The 10,956-nt window shown below is 57.3% G+C and overlaps 1 protein-coding gene across 8 annotated transcripts in view; it reads left to right on the top strand.

The window, feature by feature from the left end:
- Positions 1–2,805: 2,805 nt before the first annotated feature.
- Positions 2,806–10,956, top strand: part of RALGDS (ral guanine nucleotide dissociation stimulator) — a 32,576-nt gene continuing 24,425 nt past the window's right edge. For 2 of the 8 annotated variants that reach the window (XM_024762252.1, XM_024762251.1), the window contains exon 1: positions 2,806–2,999. In XM_024762252.1, coding sequence (XP_024618020.1) covers positions 2,898–2,999 — 102 coding nt within the window. In that variant the 5' untranslated portion in view covers positions 2,806–2,897. Of the gene's footprint in view, positions 3,000–3,655; positions 4,374–10,956 lie in introns of those variants that run through there. The other 6 variants (XM_024762257.1, XM_024762253.1, XM_024762254.1 and 3 more) reach the window with 6 other exon arrangements.

The raw sequence follows: 10,956 nt of genomic DNA, 5'->3' as shown, positions 1-10,956 counted from the left end.
CCCCCCCCCCCACCCCGGACCTAAGCCCCTCTCCCAGCTTGTGGGGCTGGGCCACTGGTGCGCATGGCTGTGGCATCACCCCTACCTAGCAGGGCCAGGCTGGTGGTGACTGTGTTGAGAGACCTGATGATGGGCCTCATGTTCCCAGAAATGAGAGGGAGGAGAACTGGGCTGTCCCCACCCCCAGCAGGACCCCAAGTCAGGTCAGGAGGCTGCAGGAAACAGGAACGAAAGCTTGGCCCCAGGCCTCTCCCGCCTGCTTCCTGGACAGGATGTTGTGCTGAGTAAACAGCTTGAATTGGAGTCGCCACTCCGGCTCTGAGTCACAGCTCCTAGCGACGGCCACGCGGTGTTTATAAACGGTGTGCTTCCCACCCACCAGGGCCTGCCCCCAGCCCCGCCCCCGGAGTCTGAAGAGGGTGAGGGGACCCCACGTGCCGGAGGCAGCAGGCTCCCCCGGAATCCCTCCCCTGCCCAAAGGACTTGATTCGGGGCACACGTCTGTGCGTACACGTGTGTCCACGAGCGGGGTTTTGCTACGTCTGGGCTCGTGTGTGGCTGACCAGGTGCCTTATCCCAGGGCTACCTTGCCTCGTGGGCAGAGTGCCATTTTCAGGTCACGTGACCTTGGTGTCCTGGGACAAGCGTGGAAGCCGGGGTAGCATCTCAGGGCTGGTGTGCGTGTTCCCCGAGGCCACGCCCACCCAGAGCTCCGTGCACAGTATAGGGGCACAGGAATGGAGGTGAAGTGGCGGGGGTGGGGGTGGGGTTGCAAGTGGAGCGCCCCTAACTGGTCCCAGCCTCAGAGCCCTGGCTCTCCGTGGCCGGTCTCCGTTCCAGGCCGTGACAGTGATGGTGTGGGCCATGTGGTGACACAAGGCCGGCAAGGAACAAAGGCGCCTCTGCTCTGCCCTACACGGGTGGGAGGAGGGGTGGATGGGCCCCGCCTCTCCTCCCCTCGCCCCTCCTCCTCAGGGCTCCTGCCTTTCTTGCCGGCAGCTGGTCCTGTCCTACCTCCTGGCTGTGACTCAGGCCCTCGGCCTTCCCAGAGCTCAGGGCCCACTGCTCGGGTCCAGCCCTGCCTGGGCCTGGCCTGGCTCACAAAGGAATGGCCCAAATGTCTCTGAGGCCAGACTGACCTGTGCGGGGGCCTAGGGTCATTGGAGAAGAGCCCGGGGAGCCTTGTCTGGTGCTCAGGAGCTCCGGGAGGGAGATGTGCCGCCCGGCACAGATCCTGGTACCCGGGAAGCCCTCAATAAATGCCTGTCAAATCAAAGGCATTAACACACGGACACACCTAACTGGGCAGCCTGGCTCCCTATTGGCTCCTGTGACCCCACCCCTGCTTCTTCTAAAGGCCTCTTGAAGCTCTCCGCCACCCCCAGGAATGTCCACACAGTTGGAAAGGCTTTCCCATCCCGTCGCCCACCCGCTCATCCCTGCCACAGCGCTGGGCCCAGGGACCAGGAGGCCATGGCTCAGGGAAGACCCTCCCCCATTTCATCCAATGCCCCCAAGGCTAGGGAGAGCTCGCTGGTCCACTTCCAGGGCAGCCAAACCGCATCGAGGGGTGCCCGAGGTCACATGGCCAGTCAGCTGGCAACACAGGGGGAGAGAGGCCAAGGGTGGGGTCTGCCCAGGCCCCACAGGGCTGTCTCCCTCCTCGGAACTCTACTGCCCCCTGCCTCACCCGTGTCCTGCTGGAGCCTGCACAGGGCTTCTCCCCAACAAGATTGAGCAGCTGGGGGAGCCCTGCCATGCCAGCCTGTCCTCGAGAAAGTGGACCAGAGTGTGTCTGCCAGCCCTCTTGGCCTCCCCTCTGCCGGACCAGGGTGACAACAAACATTTCCAAGTTATCCACTGGGATCCGGTTGCAGGGCTGCGTGCCGAGCACCCCACAGACCTCACACTGCCATCTGGAGCTTGCTCTTGGAGGTGGAGCCAGGCCACAGTACCCCTGGTGCAGGGGCAATTCCGCCAACATTCACTGAGTGTATATTATATGCCAGGCCCATGTCCATGGGACACGATCAGAGTGCAGGTCCCCTCAGTGCCAGCCACGAACCAGGCCTGTGCTGAGTTCTTGTTGAATCCTGCAGCGTCCTTGTGCCCATTTTACAGATGAGGAAACTGAGGCCACTAAGTCGCTGGCCCAGAGTCCCAGAGCTGCTAATAGAGAGCCCAGTCTCCCAAACCCACCCAGTTTCCCAAAGGTCCAGATTAAGAGCCACCATGCCCAGAAGGGCTAAGGTGGCTGGGGAGAAGAAGCAGGGGTGCCTGAGTGGAGATGAGCGTGGGGTGAGTCAGGGCCGAGTGAGTGGGAAGGGGCTGGGGGCAGGGAGGACTTTGGATGCTTTTGTGGGTTGAACAGAAGCCTTTGGAGGGATTTTAGTGCCAGGGAAACATGCTGCGCTCTGGGTGCAGGCATGAGGTGGGCACCTGCAGGCAGGAAGGCGGCTGCCTCAAGGTCCACCTGGAACCCCCTCCCACTCAGCCCCCCAACCTCCAGATGCCCACCCACATCCCTGAGAGAAGCCCCACCCTAGGGGCTCCTGTGTCCCGGGATTCCTTTCTTCCATGAAAGAAATTCTCCTGCCCCAGAGGTGGGGGGCGGGGATTTGAATTTGAAAACCTCTGTACACCACCCCCCCCTCCTATAACAGATCAGGAAACTGAGGCTCAGAGAGAAGAGGAACCTGCGAGTCCCAAAGGGAGGCAGTACCAGGCGGGGGCAGGAACCAGGTCTCGGTTCTGCGGCTCTGAGCTGCCTGCGCCCCACAAAGCCACCGGAAGAGGATGTGAAACACTTGCTCAGAGAGGCAGAGCAAGTGCTGGCGGGGCTTGGCGTCAGGGCGGCATGCTGGGCCCTGGCCACCCCACCAGGGCCCCGGGGCCTGATGTGCCTGTGGGCCGGCTCCGGAACCCCTGTCCACCCCCTTCTCCTCTCGGCCTCCGCGATCCTGCGTCCCCAGCCGGCTGCCCACCAGGGTCCGAGGAGGGTAAGGAAGCAGCCCTTGGCCTCTGGGTCATCCTGGCATCTCCGGGTCTGGGCATCTGGGCTGTGGATGCTGACGAAGGGAGGATGTGGGCTCCGCAGAGGTGCGCACAGACAGGACCCGGATTCTCCCTGTGATATCTTGGGCAAGTCCTTGCTCCCCGGGCCTCAGCTTTTCCGTTTGTCAGATGTGTGGGTTGGGCTTATCCCATGGCATACAATGTCTGGTTTGCAGCAAAATGAGAAAAATGGAGACAAGGTCGTGAGTTTTCCTTAAAGCCAAATGTATTCATTTAACAATTATCCATTTTTTCTGATCGTATGCCCTCCTTGTTACTTGTGGTGGGGTCTTTTCTGAAACGATGGTAATGATAGTGGTGATAGTGGTAATGATAGTGGTGGCATTTTTTTTTTTTTTTTTTTTTTTTTTTTTTTTCCCTCTTGGTCACATCCCAGATTTAAGTCCTATGATAGCATTTTTTTGATGGTAGTATTTCCTCTTCTCTGAACAAGTCCCAAGAAACACCTCCTTTGCATTGTGTATTTTGAAATCTCTTTCAATAGTCTCCTCTATATTTTCAAATTTTTTTTTTTTTTTTTTTTTTTTTTTTTTTACTGCCCTACTTGGCAAGATAAACGGTTGCCAACCCTAGGTTGGTCCCCGCAGTTTAAAATTAAATCCCATGTCTGGGTGCCAGGGGTGGAGGAGCTCCGAGGGCTGAGTGGCGGGGAAGGCTTCCGGAATTAGATGATGGCTTAGAGAAAGCGGGGTCTCCTGCGCACCCTCCACAGGGCCTGGCAGGGCTCACACCTGCCTGGGGGCCCCACTGGCCAAGCTGCTTTGACCTCCGTGACGTGTACTCGCCACCTTTTCTGACTCTGGGTGGTGATTTCCCCCCAGGCAGGGGGAATGGGGACAGGGCCTCAGGGTGCTGGGAGACACAGCTGGGCCCACCCTAAGACAGCAGGTCTGAGCTGCAGCTACTGGCCCGGCTCAGGACACAGCCCGGTCCACCCACCCTTGGCTGGCTCTCAGCCTGGTGAGAGTGGGAATTCCTGGCCCTGTTTATCACGGGAGCAGGTATGACAGCCACGCGGGTGACACCAGGCCTAGGCACTCGGGCGCCCGACTCCACTGGGGCCGGCAGATGGGCAGACAGACTGGCAGAGGGCCTCCCTGGGAGCCCACCCCCGGCCTGGCTCCCACCCCATGATGGCCCAGGAAGCCAGGCCTGCCGAGCCCAGAGGCAGGAAGGGTTGGGTGTTCCTCGCCTGTGTCTCTGGGGTGACCACCAGACAGAGGGTCGTCGCCCGCCGTGCTGCTCTCCAAAGCCCCACACCTTGGCCGAAGACACCTCTGCCGGCACCGGCCACCGAGGTGAGTTTCCCGGGCATTCGGTGCCTCTGCTGAGAGACTGGCTAGGCCACGGCCAGGGCCCTTGACGTCCTCCCCTCCCGTCAGAACTGGTTGAAGAAGTTTGGCTGGAAGCTGCCCCGGGAGGCTCCATCTCCCATTCTGGGTGTGGAAGAGGAGGCGGGGGGGTGGTGGTGTTGGTGGTGGCGGTTACCCTGGGACCCGTGTCTGCCCACCTGGCCGGCCTGTCTACCTGCCGCCTGCCCAGGTGGGTTAGCGGGGCTGCGGCTTGTCCTAGCGGCTCCGCGGGTTCATATGAGGCGTCTCAGATTACAAAGAGCTCCTGTGCATTGTTTCATCATCTTTCCCGAGAGCCAAGTGGTGGTGGTATTGCTACTACTTTTATTACTGTTATTATCCCCCTCTTACTGATGGAGAAACTGAGGCTCAGGGAGATGGAACTGAGGCTAGGAAGGTGCCTAGCAGGGACTTGAACACAAACCTAGGCTCTACGTTTTAAGAGTTTCCCAAACCTACAGGCCTGCTCCTTGGTCGTGTGTGCCCAGCGCTCCACCGGCGTGGTCCCTGCGAGGGACGGGACCCCTCCCTTTCTGACCTTCCCCTCCATTGTTCTCGTGTTTCAGGCTGAGTTTCCACGTGTTTGTGTCCCTTCTGTTTCTCTTCCTCTCTCCTCCCCTGCACTCCCACCTCGGGCTAGTCACACGTTGGATTGGTGGCCTTTGGGGACGTCAGGGACCCCTCAGGTTGCTGGGCCCTGAGCGCTCTGGGAGTGGAGGACTGTCATCAGAGTGGCTCCTGGTCTCACTCTGTGGCCCTGGATCACACGTGTGCCCCTCCGAGTGTCCCCCTTAGCGTCCCAAGAGTTAGAGTCAGGGCCACGCACACCCACCTCCGGGGGAGGAAGGGAGGCCGCACAGCGAGCTCTCCTGAGCCACTTCCATAGCTCCGGGCACTGATTCATCTTGTTCTGGTCACCCTGGGACAGCAACGCCCTGTGAGGTCAGAGATTTGGGGCGATGATGATGTCAAACCCCTCCACCCAGGATGGTCTCCTAGATGTTTGGAAGCTTCACTTCCCACCTCCTGACCATTTCTGAGCTTGGCCTCCAGCCTGTGAGGCCAAAGAGGAGGAGGTGGTCCCTGGAAGTTCCCAGGGACCAGCGGCAGAGGAGGTGGGGCTAAGCTGGGCCCACTCGCTGTGCCAACAGTTCCCACGCTCAGCCCAGGTGCGTCACCTCCTGCCAAGGTGTGTGCTCACCCGCCCACAGAGGGCTACCCCAGGACTCAGGCTGCCAGGAATGGTGACATCAGGTCAGGGGAATGACCGAGGAGCCTGGCCAGGCCACACCCCTTCAATGACCTCCCCAGGCTCTAAATATAGACCAGAAAAGACAGACAGACCTGGTGACCTCCACCTGCCCAGTGAGAGGTGAAAGGTTTTCCACAAAGGCCTGGTCCGAGTCCGGGTACCTGTTTCTCATTGGGCCACCAGCTCCCTCCATCACCTTGGCCGAGCCCAGACTGGAGGAGGTGATGACCAAAGCCCTTGTCATCTGGGCATTTCCTTGAATCAGTTCTCGCTCTGAGCCACCGTGTGCCTGCCGGGCTTCCCCAGAGTTGCACCCTGGGCCCAAACCCCATCTTCTGGGACCCTGTGCTGGGCAAAGTGATGGGTGGGAAGTGGGAAGCATGGGCTAGGCAGAGAGGGGCTGGCTCGAGGCTCTGAGGACCGCAGCTGTTCTGTGTGAGCCTCACTGGGTGTGGTGAGAGAGGACCCCAGAGATGCAAGCTGGGGTTGCACCAAGCAGTTGGTCTTTTGTCTGAGGGCGAGGGGCTGGGGGGCTTTGAAGGGTCAAGACCCCTCTGGTTGCTGTGCATCAGGGGGACCAATGATCAGACAACAGCGGGTAGGAAAAGGGGCCCCAGAGGTTTGGCCTGAGACACCTTTCCCTTAAACCGGAGGTGGCTACTCAGGGGCCTCTGAGCCAGGGAGTGATGGGAAGCCCAGTGGGGTCTGGGGCAAGCCCACAAGCAGATGGCTCGGCTGGAGAGGACAGCTGCCTGTCAGCTCCCGCCCGGTCTCCTGTTGCGTGGGAACATAGACCCGGTGCGGCTGGGTTGTCCAAAGTTACAGGAGCAGCCAGAAATGTGGATTTTTATATGAAATCACCTGACCTTTTACTGTTGGCTCAAAAATTGAAAAACACTTTGCAAGCCAACCAAAACACACGTGGGCTAGATTTGGCCCGGTTCTCTTCCCAGCTGTCAGCTAGAGACCTGTCTTTTGAGCTTCCCGTGCGAGGAGCGTCCTGCCTACAGGAACGGTCTGTATGGCGATGTCGTCCAGGGCTCCTTGTGACGCCCAGAGAAGGACAGATCCACTCTCCAGGGAAAGGCTGTACAGTGCTTTGTACTCTCTCTCCCTCCCAGCAGACTCTCCAAGGGCCCAGGTTAGCATAGACTCGATTTCAGGCTTGCCTGAGGTCCCTGGGTTTGCCTCCAGCCCCATCTGAGCTGCGTGATTCAGTTTCCCAGCTGCCCACTGCCTCGGGCCCCTTGTGTTGTAAGGATGCTCTGAGTGCCCCTTGGGTGTGGAGCCTGGGAAATGGTGACGGTGGGGGCGTGGTCACTGCGCTGCCCCCGGGTCTGGAGGTTGCTCTCCTCCCTCCAGGGCTACCGTGAGCCTCAGCAGCATTAGGGGACAAGTCGCAAACTGTGTCCTTTTTCTTTTCTAACTTCTATTATGGAAAATTCCAAAAAGACACAAAAGTGGAGAAAATGGCATAAAGGCACGCAGCGCTCGTGATCACCAAGTGCGGGGCCACTCGTGCTGCGTCTTCTTCTCTTACTGGCCCCATGTCCTGCCCGCCTTCCCCACAGCAAACGATATTGACACAAATCCCAGGCACATCATTCCATCCATCTCTCTCTTTCTCTCTCTCTCTCTCTCTCTATATATATATATATATATTTTTTTTTTTTTTTTTTTTTGTGATACGCGGGCCTCTCACTGTTGTGGCCTCTCCCGTTGCAGAGCACAGGCTCCGGACGCGCAGGCTCAGCGGCCATGGCTCACGGGCCCAGCCGCTCCACGGCATGTGGGATCCTCCCGGACCGGGGCACGAACCCGTGTCCCCTGCATCGGCAGGCGGACTCTCAACCACTGCGCCACCAGGGAAGCCCCATCCATCAATATTTTAATACATTCCTCTAATAGTAACCAAAATCCTGTGAGCACACCCAAAAAATGATGTCTATCATCTGGCTATCATCAGATATCCAGTAGTGTTCAAATAATCCCAATTGTTCCTCAGGGTTTTCTTTGTTTTCTTTCTTTGTTTTTTTTTTTAAAAAAAAAAAAACAGTTGCCCTGTTCAAATCACAATCCAGAATCCACACGTTGCATTTGGTCGTATGTCCCACCTTTATTTTATTTATTTTTTAAAATATTTATTTATTTATTTTGGCTGCGCCGGGTCTTAGTCGTGGCACGCGGGCTTCTTAGTTGCGGCATGCATGCAGGGTCTACTTCCTCGACCAGGGATCAAACCCAGGCCCCCTGCATTGGGAGCTCGGAGTCTTACCCACTGGACCACCAGGGAAGTCCCTGTCCCACCTTTATTTTAATCTACAGTTTCTCCTTTGTGTTTTCCCCTGAAATGTATTTGTTGAAATTGGGTGGTTTGTCCTGTGAAGATTCCCAGAGTCTGGAATTTGTGGGGTGCATCCTTATACGTGTTTAACATGTTCTGTGCCCTGTCATTCCCCCGAAAGGTTGTTCCATGCAGAGGCCTGGTTGGATTCAGGTTAGGTTTTTGGCAAGGGCACTTCGTGGGTGGCTCTGTGTTCATCCATCAGGTGGCACCTACTGTCCTGGCCCCCTCTCTTTTGCCCTTGGGAAGAGATCTACCCCACAGCTTTGGGGGAGGATCGTGAGGGGACGTGCTTGAGGGCTGGGGAGGGGGGCCTCAGTGAACTGCAGTCCCTGGTGAGGAGCTTTACCTGTGCTGTCTTCCCTTTGCTAACCAGGAGAAAACTGTGCCTTGGAGATCAGGTGACTCTTCGGGGGCCGAGGGCTGAGGGGTGGGTGTCATTGGCAGGGAGGGAGGGTCACACAGTAAGAAAGGGGTGGAGCTGGACTTTAAACCCAGGTATTTCAGTGCCAGAACCTGGCTTCTGTGCTACCCTGCCCCTCTGGGAACTAAGGGTGTGTGCGTATGTGTGCGCGCATGTTCACGCAGCTGGAGCAGCAAACAAGCTTGCCAGGACCCAGGAGGGGAGCCCCAAAGTGGGGGGAACAAGGCGGGGAGGGGGACAGGCACCAACCAGACAGACACCAACCAGAGGGAACCCCCCCATCGCCCCCTCCATGCAAATGATGTCCAGGTAGTCGGATGGGAGGCAGCCAGGCCGACTGTGTTGGTGTGTTGCGTCCTGATGGAACTCCCCAGTCCTCACCTCCCCAGCCTGCTTGGGACCCCCTAACCCCGGCCCCCTTGACCTTCAAGGTCAGAGAGGTAGTGACCTTGGTGCACTCAGGGTCCATGGGCCCCTTTCCCCAGCTGTAAAACGGGCACGAGCTTGCTTCCCAGGCCCCTCCCTGGGAGAAAGAGATAAAGGGAGCGGAGAAAAGAGATAAAGTGAGTACAGGCAGGTGCTGGGCTCTCCAGGCACTGAGAGCTTGGCCCCAGGAGAAGGAGTGTGGGAAGAGAAGCTTCTAGCCCAAGGCCGTGTCCAGTGTCCAGGTCACCCCTGTCTTGGTCTTTGAAGACCTCATTCCTCTAAATATGTCCCACCCACCTCACCCTCCCCTGGGGCTTCCTCAACAGCCTCCTAGGGGTCTCCACCCCCAGCCAAATCTACCCATCTTGCTTTAAAAACGAAAACAACAAACAAAACCCAGCGTTTCTTATTATGTGTGTGTGATTACTAAAATATTTTAGAAAAATTAGCAAATTTTGAGAAGTAAAAAGAAAACAGTGTATAGCACTGCCCAGAAATAACCACCATTCCTTTTGCAATGTAGGTCCCTCTAGTCATATGCTCGCGTGGAATGTCAGCTTCTAAAAGCATGCTCTGCATCGTGGTTTTCTGACTTTACAGTTATAGCCGAGCATCTCCCTGTATCATTGTCTTACTGTGGTAGGTAATGGCGCACGGGGTCCTGACAGTAAGTCTGCATAGGGTGTTTGAGTTGATTCCTTTGTTAGCGTTGTAATTGAGGTTTCCATAAACACCGTTGTACAGAAATCCATGCCCACATCTCTGAATGCTTCCTTAAGGTTAATTCCCAAGAGTGGGATTGTCGAATCAAAGCCATGAGCGTTTTGTGTTTTTTTTTCCAAATTTATTTTACTGAAGCAGAGTTGACTTATGTTGTGTTAATTTCTGATGTACGGCAAAGTGATTCAGTTATGCATATACACATTCTTTTTCATGGCATGAGCGTTTTTAATGCCTTTAATAGGAATCACCAAGTTGTTTTCCGTGCGTCTTTGTCAAGGCCTCGCCTTGTGCCTGATGGAGAACCATCCGGCAGGTGCTCAAGCTGCCCACGTGGGCACGCAAGTGGGTGGGAGCTGCTGGGCCCCCACTGTCCATGGGTATCTGAGGCCTGACACACAGTGGGTGCACGAGATATGCTTATGGAATGAGTAGTCTGGACCTGACCTCTCATTTTACAGATGGGAAACTGAGGCCCAGTGGTATGGAACCAGTTCTGGGGAGGTTGGTGGCATTGCCGGGGCTGCTAACAGCAACTGCAGGCCTCTGTGAGGGCTGAGGGCTGAGGCCCGGGGCAGGCCTGGGCAGTGTGCTGGTGTGCGGGAGGGTCCCATTCATTCATCTGTCTACTTGCCTCCTCCCTGGCTTCTAGAAAGCGCAGCTGAGGCTCCCTAGCCCTGCTTCCTCCCCAGCCCTCAGCATCCTTATATCCACCCTGAAGGCTGCCCTGAGACCTTGAGCACTCAAGCCACCAGTGAGTGGCCCCAGGTGACCAGACCAGTGGCAGGTGCCTAGCTGGCATTTGTCTCTCCTTATCCCTCCTCACTCTTGAGTGCTGGCCCCACCTGGTGATGCCTGGTCTGGGTTCTCCCCCGTTCCCCCAGCTGCCCCTCCTCTGCTGCCTCCCTTCTGCCTGTACCTCCTCAGGGTGGCCTTAGGGCTGAGACAGTGCAGGCAGAGGCCCCTCCCCCCCGCACCAAATACACACCCCAACCCTCACGACTTCCAAATGCACGTGTGCACTGAGGACCCTGTTCCAGGACGCGGGAGCACACAGCGAGGCACAGGCATCGGCAGAGTGAGTGCTATATATGTCAGTTACCCACTGTGATCCTCTCGGGTGACGAAACTGAGGCTCAGAGAGGTTAAGCAACTTGTCCGAGGCCACAGAGCTAGGGAGGGGCTTAACTGGAATTTATGGGAGGTGGAGACCCACTGCTTGGCCACACGTCGACACTTACACAAGTCACACAGCTACACAACCCGTGCGCTGCGCCCGCGCACGCACCCACACAAAGGGCCTAACCGTGGAACCCGCAGCCCCAAGACACACGCCGCACGCCGCACGAGCACTCCGTAAAAC

This window comes from Neophocaena asiaeorientalis, unplaced genomic scaffold, assembly GCF_003031525.2.
Source record: "Neophocaena asiaeorientalis asiaeorientalis breed wild unplaced genomic scaffold, Neophocaena_asiaeorientalis_V1.1 scaffold78, whole genome shotgun sequence".
Taxonomy (NCBI): domain Eukaryota; kingdom Metazoa; phylum Chordata; class Mammalia; order Artiodactyla; family Phocoenidae; genus Neophocaena; species Neophocaena asiaeorientalis.
The sequence above is the reverse complement of the archived record's forward strand: the minus strand, read 5'-3'. Positions and strand labels throughout refer to the sequence as shown.